Source organism: Lonchura striata, chromosome 1 (assembly GCF_046129695.1).
Source record: "Lonchura striata isolate bLonStr1 chromosome 1, bLonStr1.mat, whole genome shotgun sequence".
Classification (NCBI taxonomy): Eukaryota; Metazoa; Chordata; class Aves; order Passeriformes; family Estrildidae; genus Lonchura; species Lonchura striata.
The window spans coordinates 65,953,429-65,969,469 of record NC_134603.1 but is presented as its reverse complement, the minus strand read 5'-3'; the positions used below and the strand labels follow the sequence as shown (position 1 = coordinate 65,969,469).

The window sequence follows — 16,041 nt, the reverse complement described above, 5'->3', positions numbered from 1 at the left end:
AGTAGGCTGAGATCTGCTGTTAACAAGTTACCCAAATACCCTAATCTGGAAAGAGCTAAAGAAAATATAACTGTCCAGCAGTAGGAATATCCATCTTTTTCCACAAAGGACTCCATGCATCAGCAAAAATTTTCCACTAGATTTTTGCTTTGGGGGTATTTTTGATTATGAGGGGGAAAATGGTTTTAAAGATAAAACTTAGTCATGAGCAAACAGTACATGAAAAGGGTCTGTCTCTCTACAAAAATTGCACCACTGCCTCAGTATCACTTAACTGTGATAAAGAGGCTGCCATGAGCAACAGTTTACCCAGTTCATCTTCTGAACTGGATTTCATAAGGATTAAAAAACAAAGCCAATGGAAAAAACAGTCAGTTCAGTGGGACTTTCCTATACTTTTCCAACTCAGCAAATCTGCAAGGTCATTCCTGTGTACCCTAGAGCACAATGGATTAGATTGCTCCTTCACTAAGGAGCAATTAATACTTGGATGATAGGTCATTCCAGGAAAAATACTGGCTCTGAGGAAAATGAAGCAGCACCTAAGCAAACCAGAAAACTTGACAGCATTTTCCAGCACCTCAAGCAGCAAATGTTGCTGTTAAGAGAGATCAAGGCAAGGAATCATTTTTTTGAAACTGACAGAAAATGCAGAATGTTTTTTTCATTCGACATCACAGGTATTTATTTGGAAAACATGAAAGTCAACAAGCTAACATCAAAGTAAAAACATACAGAGCTGAAAAATTTATCTGGCTTCAGCATGACTCATGAAACTATTTCCATTCCTAAATCCCCAGCAAAAATACCCTTGTGCAGCCACCATTTTTGTGTTGTAATAAAAAGATACATTAAAGGACAGGGTTCAGTAGCATGCAAGGAGATGTCTTGAAATTTCAGATGCTGATCTCACAGCTACCAAGACAGCAGGCCTTGCTTATCTCTTCAGACACCTATGAATAATTTTAATACAAGAGGGAATTTAACTGAATGAAAAATTCCCTATGCTAAGTATTCACTGAATTTTGAGATAAAGTGATGCTTCGAGGCCTTATTTTCCAGCCTACAAAACCGAGGCCATAGGACTTTGTTAATTCAGAAACTCAGTTGTCCTAGACAATGCAATGAATGATTTTAAGTCCTCAAGGATGATAAATACCTTCATCAGTGAGATTTTTCCACTAGTTAATTAGTGTTAAAAGTGTGCCTTAACTTGAGTCCAAATTTGTTTGGAATCAACTTCTAGCTACCTGATATTGACATTTTTCCCTACTTGAAAGGAGGCCCCTTTGATTTTTCAATTTGCTTTTCCCTAGACTTTGATCAATTCAACATCAATGACCTCTTTCTTGGCTAAACACCAAAATGACCTTTTTTTAATCTCATATTAGAAGAAAAAATTGTCAGGACAGAATCGCCTTTTTCTGATCTCATAACCTTTTTTACAATCCAACACCCTTTCCAGTGCATGGGCCTCAGGACTAGCCTGAATATTTTCTCAGTTTCATTATTGCCGTAGACATACATGGTGGTATCATTTTACACATCCAAGGATCATCTTTCACAGAATCACAGAATCACAGAATCAGTTAGGTTGGACAAGACCTCTGAGATAATCGACTCCAATCTATCATCCACCGTCACCATATCCACTAGATCATTGCACTGAGTGCCACACCCAGCCTTTCCTCAAACACCTGCAGGGATGGTGACTCCACCACCTCCCTAGGCAGTTCATTCCAATATCTAATCAACCCTTCTGTGAAGCAATTTTTCCTAATATTCAACATAAACCTCCCCTGGCGCAGCTTAAGACTGTGTCCTCTTGTCCTGTTCTTTCTTACCAGGGAGAAGAGGCTGACACCCACCTGGCTACTCCTCCTTTCAGGTGGTTGTAGAGAGTGATAAATTCTCCTCCAGGCTGAACAACCCCAGCTCCTTCAGCTGCTCTGGGCCCGGCCTAACCTAGCAAAGGTCCCACCTGTCCAAGCCATGGGCTGCCAGCTTTTCCAGGAGGGTGCTGTGGGAGATGGTGTCAAAGGCTTTACAAAAGTCCAGGTAAACCCGTGCACAGCCTGTCCCTCATCCACCAGGTGGGTCATCTGGTCATAAAAGGAGATCATAAAAGGCATTCCTGAACCTGTGCTGGCTGGATCTCAGCCTTGGTTGTCCTGCACAGGCTGCGTGATCACACCTGAGGTGATCTGTTCCATAACTTTGCTGGGCACCAAGGTCAGGCTGAAGGCCTGTAGCTCCCTGGATCCTCCTTCAGCCCTTCTTATGGATGGGTGTCACACTGGCCAACCTCCAGTCATCTGCGACTCTTCAGTGAGCCAGCGCTGATGTCAAATGACAGAGAGCAGCTTGGAGAGTCCTTCCACCACTCCCCCATCACCCTGGGATGGATTCCATCTGCTCCCATGGACTCGGTATCTGAGTGGCTCAGCAGGTCACTTACTGCTCCCTCCTGGATTACAGGGGGTCCTTTCTGCTTCCTGTCCCTGCCCACCAGCTCAGGAGGCCGGTGGTCCTGAGGACAACAGCTCCTACTGCTGAGGACTGAGGCAAAGAGGGTGTTATGTACCCCAGCCTTCTCCTTACCTCTGGTGACTGTATTCCCTCCTGACACCCAATAAAGAATGGAGGTTTCCTTTGGCTCTTTTGTTTTTAATGTATTTATAAAATAACTTTTTATTATCCTTTACAAAAGTGGTCAAGTTCTAAATGAGCTTTTGCCTCCGTAATTTTCTTTCTGCATGACATCCTTAAACACTTCCTGAGCTGCCTGCACCTTTTCCTAACGTGGTACACCCTCTTTTTTATCCTGAGTTCCTGCAAATCTCCCTACTCAGCCAGGCTGGTCTTCTTTCCTGCCAGCTCATCTTCCAGCACATAGGGACAGCCTGCTCCTGCACCTTCAAGATTTCTGTCTTGAAGTACATCCAGCCTTCCTGAGCCCCTTTGTTTTTAAGGACTGCTTCCCAAGGGATTTTCCTAATCAGTGTCCTCAATAGGCCAAAGTCACCCTCTGGAAGTCCAGAGGTTTTTGTTTAGCAAACCTGCCCCTTGCTTCTTTAATTATTGAAAATTCCATGATTTTATGGTCGCTGTGCCCAAGGCAGCCTCTGACTACCACATCTCCCACCAACATTTCTCTGTCTGTAAACACAGTCTAGTGGGGCATCATCCCTGCAGGCTCATTTTATACCAGCTGTGTGAGAAAGTTCTCTGGCACACGCTCCAGGGACCTCCTAGGCTGCCTCCTTGCTGCCGTGTTGAGCTTACAGGAGACATCCAGCAGGTTAAAGTCTCCCACAAGAACAAGGGCTGGAGATGGTGAAACATCAGCCAGCCACCTATAGAATGACTTGTTTGAATCATCATCCAACACCACTAATTTTCACCCTGTAAGATATCTAAACTGAACCCTGAATGCTTTAAGGGAGATTAGCTTCCAAAATAAAATCCTTATTAAAAATGTGTAATTCTGAACGCATCACCTTGCATCTGGCTCTATTAATGAGATTTGACAAGTAATCAAGATTTCTCAGAATTTTTACCTCTCATTGCAAATCCTGAGTTATCACACTTAATCTTCAAGTAGTTACAATGTTTCCTCCTACATCACAGTGCTTTCTAGAAGTATTCCTATTTATTATTTCTACACTCTCTTATTATGTTTTAATTAAGTTTTCACATGTGTTACCAATTTTTTAATTTTGATCTTCTTTTGGCATGGTGTTTGTCAGGTCTCACAGGAGTCCATGAGGTCAACAAAATTCTTCACAATCAATCCAAATGGAAGTATTCCCTTGGCCATGCGAATGACTGCCCAGAAGACAGGAAACCCCCTTATCACTGAAATTTAGCCAAATAATTGTTTTTCAAATTTTGTTTAGTTTGTATGAACATTCAGAGCACTTCCACTTTCAAAGATAGGACTTAGGTGTATAAAACCAGGTATTGTATCTAGGGAAGAGGCTGGCATCTTTACTTTATGGACATGGTGAATTGCTTACAGCTGGGGGAACTAAAACTCATTTTTTTCAAATATTTATTCCTGAACAATAAAGAGAACAGAAACATTTGAAAATGCACAGGCAAATCAGATGTTCTTAAAACAAGTAATGAGAAAATTCTGTTTAGCTACTTAGTAGCTACCACTGCAAGGTAGTTCATTCTGGCTAGAAAATTAAATACATTGGAGGATTTTGTCACCACAGGGCATTCATTTGCTCTCATAAAAGACAGAAGTGCATTGAAGACAAGCTTTTAAATGCTTTGAAACCAGTGGTGATGGTAAGCAGAGAGTTCAAACTAGCTGACACTTTCCCAGATAAATATGGCTAGGAAAACATATTGGATTCTATCAATTCACAGTAACTGGCAACACTTCAAAGGGAAAATCAAATTTATTTCCTCTTGGAGGCAAAAAAAGGAAATCAGTTTAAATCTTCACAAAGAAATTGGCTTTACAGTGTACAGGCAGCTTATGTTTGTCAGGACATACCAAAAAATGGGAGCAGAAAAAACACCATTGCAATAGTGCAGCAATGACAGTCTGGCTACACCTACCTACTAACTGTGTTTCATAATGCAAAGAAATAACTTATTACATGTCAGTTCCAGACCACCAAGAAGCACAAGAAAAGGTTTGGCATTCCCAGTGTGTAAACTGCTAAATTGCCCTGTCACTGGCTCACTTCTTGAAAGCCTTCAGCTAAACCAGCATTTGACAAAAGCCAGTAGCCTTTGCTCTACACAGAACAGAATTTGTTTGAAAAACTCCCTAGAAGATTAACTTAGAAAAAAAAAAAAAAAAACAAACACAACAAAACTAAAGAATACCTGACATTGCTGCCTCCTGAAGGGGATATAATCTGGTTTTAGGCTTTCCATCAGACATCTGAACAGGATGCTGTGACTTTTACCAAGTTGAATTGGAATGAGTAGAATTGAACTGTCTTCACCAAGAAAAAGTTCTGGCATGTCTCAGGGAAAGATGACCTTTTTAGGACCTTTCTCTGACAGGCATCTAATCAACCATTTGCTTTGATAAAAATAAGATCTAGATTCCCTTTCTGAAATGCACAGACTGGTTTTTTGGGTTTTTTTGGAAATGCATCACATTTAAGCAAAATCTTTCATCAAAAGTTTACACCACAAAGTCCTATTGGAGCCTCACATTGCTCTCACTCCAAGACTGATATCCCCATTGTCAAAAAAACCCTGCAGCTCCTTTCAACCAGCAAACATAAAATAATGAAGTATCCTTTAACTGTCAATCAATATTTTTCAATCATTTTGTTCTATTATTTGGGCTTATAACCTGTATGTGGACATTTACTGAGCATGTGTCATCTTGACATTTACCATGTAAACCCTCCAAATCACCAGTCCAGAGCCAAAAACCCTGGCATCACACTGGCTGATGGGACTGCTGTTTCCCAAGTTTGTCATCATTAATTTATGTTCTAAAGCTAATGAGAGTAGGTCTTGAAAGTACCTCTAGTTTGATAAACCTACCTCGATATACTCCTTTGAAGAGTAATTATAAACATATTAATCATTACAAGTCATTGACCACACCATCTTAGAAAAGATTAATTATTTAAACTGTGACAAACCTGTTACTTCTGTTGGTAAAATTGAGGTAGAAGAGAATTACATGGAAATGCTTCTTTGCCATATTGTAATCTGGTGATCATTAACCTGTTTGTACCACTGGTCAATGATTAATTTCTAACTCTTCACATCAAATGCTCCCAGCCTTTCCATCCATAAACCCAGACTGGTGGCAGCAAGTTTAACTTACCAGCAAAGGGTGAATGTCCCAAGAAACTGCAGGATTGGTGAAGGGTCTGGACGGGAAGCTGAATGAGGAGCAGCTGAGGACACTTGGTCTGCTCAGCCTGGAGGAGACTGAGGGGAGACCTCAATGCAGTCTACAACTTCCTTGTGAGGGGAAGAGTAGGAGCAGACACTGATCTCTTCTCTGGTGACCAGTGACAGAACCCCAGGGAATGGCCTGAAGTTGTGTCAGGGGAGGTTTAGGTTGGGTATTAGGAAAAGTTTCTTCACCCAGAGGGTGGCTGGGCACTGGAACAGGCTTCCCAAGGAAGTGGCCACAGCATCAGCCTGACAGAGCTGAAGAAGTGTTTGGACACTGCTCTCAGGCAGATGGTGTGACTATTGGGGTGTCCTGTGCAGGGGGAGGAGTTGGGACTCAATGATCCTGATGGGTCCCTTTAAACTCAGCATATTATATAATCCTATGGTAAGTTCAAGCAAGCCAAAATTTACCAAAGTATGCCTTTTATAAACAAGGCCAATTACATTCCCGACCCCAAGAATGAATTTTTTTTTCTTTAGAAAACTGTGAAACATGAGGTGCAAAGCTTTCAGCCTGACTTCTCTCCAAGAAGCAATCTCTGAGCAATCCAAGTGTGGAGTCAGCAGTGCTTTAAAAAGGATGTGCTAAGTCATGTAAAGCTTCTAAACTAAACATTTTTCTCTCCCATAAAACAAAAGGAGGGCTTAAGTCAGGCCAGTCAAGATTATGTGTGATTTTCCCTAAAACTTGTCAGATAACTTCCAGCTGAAAGATACTTATCAACAAATTATTAAAGCGAGAAAAGTTCTCAAAGTTTTATCACAATGGTCTCTCTGCTGTTTGTCTTCTAAAGTAAAGAAAAGCAGGTGTTTGCCAAAGCTAATCTTGGTTTTATTTTTTATTAATAAAAAAAATAAGATTCTGGTAAGAAAGGCAAAATTAAAGCAAAGAACCTAGTTGTATAAGGATTTGATTCCATCTGTGAATCAAGAATGAAAGTGTCTGCACAGCTGTAAGTCTACAAGGAGAAAAAAAGAAAGAAAACCCAACAAACTACCCCACAGAGTTGTCAGCGCATACTTTTGAGCCCTGCTTTTGCCTGCATGTACTTCAAGTACCCTCAGTGTTTAAAACCAAGTTACACTGAAGGAGCAGGTGGAGATTTTTATAGTTATTATTACAACACCACAAATTGTATAGCAGCAGTGGAGGAGACTGGCGTGCCTAACCTGCCTCTTCCTTAAACTACCCTGCATCTGCCAGCTTTGCCAAAACACTTGCAAGGGGGAACACTCAGGACTTCAGGGAACCAGATCGTCAAAGAAGTTGTCAGGGGCCTATCACAGCAGAGGTAATGGCAGCACTAATACTCTAATTTCAAAGATTATCTCATATAACAAAACAAAAAGAAGGAACTACTTGCAATGATGTGTAATATGAACTTCCTTGAGAAAAATAGTTTGCCTACAGTAATTTCTGGTTTGGGAAAGTAGAGAAAGCTATTAATTGTTTGATATAAAGCTATACCAACTGATAGAAACATCCTTCAGTCAAAAATATGGAAGCTGAATTCTTGCATTTGATATGATTATACATTATAATTCAGGCAGCACGAAATTTTATATGCAGCATGAAATATCATCTCAGTGCCTTTTTGAACAGCTTTCAGCCTTCTTTGTTATCATTCACCATGTGTTTGGATGTCAACTAGATGTATTTTCTCAAAATGCCAATTGCTATTTTCTATGTGGCAAAGCCAAAAGACTGCAATCTTTTAAATTGTATCTCTGGTCAAACTCAAAAGCACATTTTTTGCTTGTTATCTGCCTGATAACTCCTCCATATCCTTTGTCCTCCCACTCCCAGAATGTTAATGAACTATATTGAACATGTAACTCCTGAACTATTTTGAAGAAAGGGTTGAGACTGAGTGAATAGGTTGGTGCTACATTACTATATATTTATCCGAGATGAGTGTTGAACAGAACTCCTTATTTTCTTTAATAAAAACCACCATTATGTGCACAATACAATGACCAAAAAAAAAAAAAAGCTAAGGAGTTTTCACAGAAGTAGATGTGCTTTGGCTTGCCTGACTACCGATGCATTTGGTTTGGTTCAAACTTGAAAAGAATTCTGAGAATCTTGGAAAATTTTCCTCAATTAAAAAAAAAAAAATTAAATCATAATTATGTTACTAGAGTCAATTGTTCCTCCCCCCCCACCACTGTATATGCACTAAACAGGTTTGATCCCTTCAGAGAACTAAGGAGGTACCAGCTAAAACTGACTCTCCTGTAGGAAATACTTCAAGGCTCCCAGAACATTTTAAAATATGAGCAGTCATGCAGGGAGGATCATGCAGGATTTTAGAATGATTTACAACTCCACTTAGGCACTAAAGAACCATTTCCAGTTCAGAGAGCAGGCTGTAATGGAAGTAATTTGAATTACCTACAGGTGCTGAATGGAGCTTCTGTAGGGTCTGGACGTGTGACTGCTGCACTGTGTCCTTCCCTTTCCCATGGAAAATGTAAGGAAAAGTGAAGTATGGCTCCTCTCAGTGACATCAGTTACACACAGGGACTGCAGATCCAGCTTTGCCTCCAGCACACCTGTTATTTCACCAGATTAACTGCTGCCTTTGTGGCTGATTCCAAAGAGCCCATCATTCAAATCAAACTCGGTTCTCTTTATGTTAATGGCATTTTATTTCAAAATATATTAACCATTCTGTGTTTACAAAGGACTGCAGTGTGAATACAATACCAAGTTAAAAGCTTCTTAAACCTGCTACAAAACCCATTTTTAGTAGGATGAGGACTGGTGCATACAATCAAAATTATTTAGCTTAAATATCTCTGCAGTCTACACAAGTAATTTTCAACCTTAACTTACACATTTTATTGGGCCACAGATGGACATAGGGGTTATATTGTCAATACTACACATGCAAAACCAGGTACTGTATCAAACCCAATTATTGTTAACATCAGTTTTGAACACAGTTCCATTCTGAAGATATATCACACATACAAACAAAATTTGTGTCAACAGACAATAGAAGTTATTGCTCCAAATCCCCATGGGGCCTGGTAGGAACACACACTTTAGAACAACCTGTGCTCTGTAATGCAAAACATCTGCTGTTAGGTTTGAGTAGGGTGTAGCCAGTCTCAGGATAGGACATTGAAAGTTTCTTTGGATTTGGTTTGGTGACATTTCCCAAGGTGAAAAAAACTCCAACCCTCTCACATCTTTTGCCCAAAACATCAAATGCTACCTAGCATATACTCACACAGACATATATATATGTAAGTATAAGAAGTTGGTATCCAACCATCACTAAAGCATAGAATATCTGTTTTTAAAGGCAACAATCTGAACAAATTGAATACTTGCCAAATATACTCCTGCTGACAGACGACAAGCTGAAAACACTGATCTACACGGACAGTAGGTTATGAACAACACAAAAGTAGTTTTTATTGATACTTGAGAAAGACTCAGGTTTAGGCTGAGACTGGCAAGAAGAGTAGTGAATAGTGGGATTTTGTTTTTCCAACCTTATGGCCTAGATGCCAGTTCTTAAGCCTAATGAACTTTTGTAGCATGGCTACTTTTGGCTTTGTGATGTTTCTTACTTTTAATCTACACGAATACCATGAAACATTTCTTTGACTTCAGGTCCTCATAGGATGACTGTATATGACACTGTAGTGGGTAAAAAAGTGAAGCTAGAAGAAATCAACTTTTTGCCTTAAAAACATCACTCTAAAAATTCTTCATATATATATATATAGATGCTAGAGCACTCACTCTGCTTTATTAACTTGCAGATTTACCCTGCTGCAAGCAACTCTGCCCTTCATCTCACTCAAACTTGGCTTTAGTGTCACCACATAGTATTTATATTAAAAAATTAACCTTCAATTCAATGCAACATGAATTATATTAGTTCAAGTCCATCCCTATGCAGAACAGATCAAGGATGCATTTATTTCAAATTAGCACTTCCTTCCTGAATTGGACATACTATTTCAGTATGGACACTGAAGGCATGCCTTTAGGTCCTGGAATCAATTCCCAAAAGGGGATGGAAGCAATACTCTCATGTACTAAACCATATTCCAAACAAATTACCAGAGGAGGTGTGGACGAGTTTAACAGTCTGGGGAACTGAAGATGCATTTCATGACCTATTAATTTTGGCAGCTTTTTAGAGAATGTGTGCAAATACTTCCAGGAACAGCAACCTCTCAGCAATGCATTACTAGCAGCTTTTCCTACTTTGTATGAGCTACAATAAAACAGCGCTAGTCACACTACCAGGATTTGCTTGGTTCTTCCTCAGTCTGTATCAAGTAAACATGGATTGTAGAAAATGTTGCTTGTATTCATTATATACAGGCACTATTTTGTTCTCAGGTAACTTAAAAAAATAGGACAAAATTTCAGTTAACGTCTGAATAGGACAGAGACTCCCAATATTTATATAACACTGTGTATCACTATATAAATTTGCAAGCCCAGTGTAGAATCCCTGAATGTATTTATGACTTTTGGAATTGTTTCTTGCTTCAAATCACCAAAAAAAAGGTTTTTTTCCTTATTTCCAATTTTATCACTTAAAAGCAATTTTGGAAAATTTTACGATAAAGCATTAAGGTACCTTAGTAAAACTGACAAATAGACAGTACCAGGTCAAAGATCAAGTCTCCCTAATGTTTGTTAAGAGTTTTAAGAGATTCTACTTTTGTACAAATAGGAATAATAAGGAAATTGTCAAAGCTGGCTTCAGCAAAAAGTGTAGGAAATAAGTGCAGAAACGAAGAAGAAACCCTTTGAAATAGAAGTCAATACAAAGTTTATAAAGATTATGCATCCATGGATTTAAGAGATGTCAGCTGGCACTCAATAAAGATTATCTGACAAATCAATTTTATCTTGTAGAATTGCAAACTCCAAGGTAAGCAATTGCATCTCTAGAAGAATGCTACCTCTGCTATTAAACCTAATGAATGCTACCTCCAATCCCAACACCCATAAGTACCTTCAAAGGAAATCGTAGCCGTTTCCAGAGGCAGCATCCATTAAGATGGCACTACCTACAGTGACAAATTAAGGTCAATATAATATAAAGACAATGTTTAAATAAAGGCAGCTGTGGAAACACCCACCACCAACAATGCAAAGCTACGGAATCTCAGTAGAATAATGGTATTTTTCCATCCTCAGTGTATCAGGTCCATAGGAAAGACTACATTGCAGTATTCCTGGTACTAGGGATCAGCAGCATAGCACTTCAGCTGCTGCTTTTACTGGAGAACAATTTCACCTTTTTCAGCTTTTCTAAAACACAGTGTTGAACTGCAGCCATACACCTATTTCAAAAGTTATGCTTATACCAACAATGGATAATACTGAAGACAGCATCCAATTTTCCCTCAACAATGTTTTTTTCTTATTTTAATTAAACAGATTATGGATTTCCTATTCCAATAATCTCTGACAAAATACACATCCAGTATATCCTCCTCCCCTGTGTCCTTAAGAGGACCACAGAGCTTGAAATCAGACAAGCCTAAGTGTACCTGCACACACACACATCACTGTGCATAGAAAGATCACATGGGTATCAACTTAACTTCTGAAAAATGTGCATCATATGTATTATTATAATGTTAAACTGTTTTTTAAGCAGCCTTTCAATATAAATCATTTCTGCTCCCACCTGGTCATGATGCACCTGTGCTGAAAGCCACCATATTGCAGTAAGGCTGGCAGAGTGAATGTGTGCCAGGTTCTTGCCCATTGCAGTTTGTTCCTTGAGGGATGCAATTAAGTCAGCACACACAGTGACCTGAAGCTAACATGCTGGGCTGTGAGTTGGCACAGTCACCTCTGCCAGCTCTGCTACAGCAGTGCTCAGCCAAGGTACAGGAAGGAAAGGCTAACTCAGACTCGAGTGCCAGAAACAGCACCAGCCCTTTGGCACTACACTTAATTGCAACTCCCCAAGGAGAATGATCAAAAACACCACAGCTGAATTTCACAATACCATAAGACCACATTGTCTTTTATTACTACAAGCGTTCCCTTCTGAACTCTAAATTATTGAACACTAAATGTACTAAATACACTTAATAAGTACCTGCTCCTGGAATGACTCTTTACAGTAAAGCTAAAGGCCATCAACTTCTTGCCTAGAAACATTATAGAAAAGATGGTCTCTCCTAAGAAAAGCACAATGCAGGCAGTGGTGGGGCTTTTTTTGTTGGTTGGGTGGTTGGTGGTGTTGTGGGATTTTGGAGCAGGGAGTGGGTTGAGCTGGTTTTTTTTGAAAGCTACAATCCATGTACTAAAAACTTATCCCACCAAACTGCTGGTTGTTTTTGCAGATGAGGCAGTATAACCATGAACTGGCACTTTTCAAAGACCCGAAGTCAAAATTACCAGTTTGATTATTTTCACATTAATGTGAGACTGATCTATACTAAACCATTCTTACAAAGGCTGAGACTGCTCAGAAAATAATACAGATTGCTAAATACTCAATGACAAAGTCTTCTATTTCTGCTGGTAATTAGACACTTGCTAAACACAAAACCCAAATAATCCAAGTATGTTCTTTCGTAAGGTGGTATTTTGTGGTTTTGGGCTTTTTTGTGTGTTTTTTTTCTAAACATAGTGAATATCAGTGAATATTTCCTATTCCAAGAAGGTGTTATTGGAAGTTTTGCTCCTTATTTTTCTTTTCTTTTTGGCAGTATATGTTACTGCACCATTATTGACCCATACAGTTGGTTCCTCAATCAGGTACAGCATACACATGAGCTGCTGAAGATTACTAAGGATGTGCTATGGATGGTACTTCATGGCAAGTTTGAGCTGAATTTGGAACAGAAAGCACCAAAATAAAGCCCCATTTCAAAGGAGGACAAACTAAACAACATTCCATCAGATGTGAATTCTCTCTATGTAAGGATTTCACAATGGAAAAGGAACATTTCAAAACAGCAGTGTGTCTTCTCAGGTGATTTTACTCATTTGCATTACTGAAGTTAACAGTGTCTCAATCAGGGTTTTAATCTTCACAGCAGAGACCCTTCTTTGATCTAAGGCAATCAGTTGAAGGGGAAGAAGAAAACTTAAAACCAAACAAAATAATGTATTTTAATGACTTTAAAATTACTAAGTCGAGTACCACAGGAGTATGAAAGATTGTCTCAGGAAATGGGATAGCAAATGTGGACAATAAATAGGTCTTGACCAGTGAGCAAAGAGGTGCTTTAAATCCTGTCTACAAGTAGCTACAACAAGAACACAACGATTCAGTGCAAAACTGTGAACTAAAAAAAAGTAATACAATAAAGAAGTTGCCTAAATATCATGGTGGTCTCATTCCAGCTGGTTAGAAAGTTGCAGGAGTATTTTAGTAAAGCCTGAGCTTTCCCTACATCCTCCATCCTAGCCACCAACAATTATGAAAATGCATTTCACTTAGCTTTTTCGTAAGCCAAAAAACCAAGGACATGAAACAGATATTTGATTCAAGCAACATATTCTTCTTATTCAGTTAGTGATGTTTCAGTTAGGATCTTACAGATTTTAAAATATTAAATGGTATGTTTCCATATTTTGATAAACCTGAGTCAGCCTACTAAATTAAGCCCAAGTCTGTCCCTCAAGCACATACCTGCAAGTGTGCACAAACAGCATACTTAACCCTTCTCATTTAAAACATACAATTTTATCAGTAAAATTGCAGCAGCTTATTTTGAGAATCTGAGAAGCAGAGTATTTCTGTCTTGTTAGGCAGCTTGTTTATTGCAAACCTATAGCAGGACTTCCTTCCTTCCTCAGTATCAGAATACTTTCCAATGACTTTCCATGGCAATGTATTTTTTAAAACAATGTAAAAATACTTACAATATCATCGAAAGAACCTTCCAAATCTGTCAGCACTCCTGGAACTCAAGTAGAACAAACATCTGCAAGCTTTTTGTGCACAAATCTTAGATATCCTTGTCCCTGGATAACATTCCTTTGTTTCAAGCATTGAATAACTGTCAACAATAAATACAAGGCATGCCTACATTTTGTACAACTCATTAACAAACTCTGAAATCAATTTGAGTTACTGGAAACTGAATGGTGGTTCTTTGGTTAAGCAAACACATCTGCTACTTTGTACCTAGGGCCTCACTGGATTTGTGGAAAAGCTGTGCAAGTATGAAGTATTTACCAAAAAACTCTGCTTCGCATTTAAAAAGGATACATTTATAAAGATCCACGGTGTCAAAATGTTTTGACAATCAATACAAAAGGCCTTAAATGTCACCAAAGCTGCATTTTAAGCAAAATTACATATTCAGGATCTTTGTTTATTAATAAGATATACCTTAATATATTAAGATATATCCTACATCTCAGTAAGATACATGGCTGTATGCTTACAGGGTTAAAAAGCCCCAAATAAACTAAACGAAAATCCATGCTCTCTCCCCTTTCTTTCTGGTAGTAAAACTTGTTTAAAAGGTGAATGGAACTCAGCCACAGAATTTGAAAACCAACAGTAAACAATCCCCATTAAATTTCTTCCAATTACTGGAAGGAGATGTGACCATCCTACATTACTACTGTCTGAAGACACTTAAGGCCTTTGATTAAATTTAGTTGACAAGATGACTCCACTGGGAGGGTGGATAAACAGCAAAATATTATGAGATTTTGCTGCAAGTGGGGGCAAGACTTAAACTAATTAAACAAGTCCTCCTATGTCAGTAAGAGGAAAACCTACATTTAAAAGTTTGCATTTCTATAAATATCAGGAAGGTATTAAAAATACCAGTCTCCAACAACATTAAATTTCAGCACATGTCAGTGAATAATATTTAAGTGTTATCAGTTACAGATGATGGTTGAAGCTTATAAAGAAACACCTTGAGTAGGAGCAAACTATTATATTACGCTTTCATTTCATAATGAGTGGTTTGCCTTCTTTTGCCACCAGATTGCCTAAAAATAAATATTTTGGAATTACAGCTTTCTTTAAAGCTACTACAGTTTAGTAAGACAAATAACCCAATAAATAAAAGCCAAGTTAGTAATTTCAGCAGATAATGACTCCAGTGGATGTACCTGTCCTCTTAACTATACTTTTGATAAGACAAAAGGTCTTCAAAGTCTTCAACAAGGCAGCTGACTGTGTGTTGGTATGCAAAGCCATGGGAAGTAGACATTCTCTCTCGAAGAGGCAAAGTGCACAATAATGTAAGGCCAGCAGATGTTCTAGTGCTTTCTCCTAAAACCCAGTCTATGCTTCCCTGTGTGCTGCCCCCAGGCAAGGCTGGGAAGGGACAGAAGGCCATGGCTGTTGTGAACCCAAGACAGAAGACAGCGATTCCCTCATGCTACAGAGGTGCAGCCCAGCACTTCCATCACTCTGCAGATGTTTTCATCTCCTCAGGACTCTCTCTAGGTGACCTGGGAGGTGGGAGGAGGAAAAGAGAAGTGAAACGTAAGACACAAATCTACCCAGTGATTCCAAACAGTTGTTTCCTATAAAATAAAGGAGAGCCAAACACACATGAAGATGTTTTTCTGTGTACTCAAAAGCTCTATCTGTCATACAGGGCAACTGGAATGTAACTTTTAAAGGCCAGAGACTACAGATAGGTCCAATTAGCAGTTTTTCTTCTTAAGTACCCAGATAAAAGAAGGCAGCACTATTCAGGTGAATAAGGCAAAGAATTATTTCTGACAAGCAGAGAATCCTCTTCAAGATATATGTATAATGAGCTAACCTATATAGTTTAACAAGACAGTAGAAACATTAACAGTAGCTACTGTTAATATTGTCACAATGTGATTTACAATTCTAAGTAGTTATTCAACTATGAGTTTATTCCTAACTGTATCATTATTATTATTATCTCATTCTTAACTGTACAGTTTAAAGATACATTTCTGTATTCCATAATTTTGTACATTCAATAATGACATATTACTAAGGACCATACTTTTAATGGAAAAATGGCATATAATGATATCACATTTTCTAAAATCTAGGTATGTTTATATTTTGCAGTATTGTACATTAGGACATAAAAATGAAGTATTTTGGGGCAGGCCCCTTTTTAAGGGCAAATGACTTTTAGAATAAGAGTTTAAAAATGATGTTCAATCATCTCCTAGCACAACAG

General features: G+C 38.7%; 1 protein-coding gene across 2 annotated transcripts in view; it reads right to left on the bottom strand.

Moving 5' to 3' along the window:
* Nucleotides 1-8,520: 8,520 nt before the first annotated feature.
* TMEM245 (transmembrane protein 245) overlaps nt 8,521-16,041 on the bottom strand; it is a 77,823-nt gene continuing 70,302 nt past the window's right edge. For both annotated transcript variants that reach the window (XM_021528770.2, XM_021528771.2), the window contains one exon: nt 8,521-15,322. In XM_021528770.2, the coding sequence (XP_021384445.2) occupies nt 15,277-15,322 (46 nt within the window). In that variant the 3' untranslated portion in view covers nt 8,521-15,276. The remainder of the gene's footprint in view (nt 15,323-16,041) is intronic.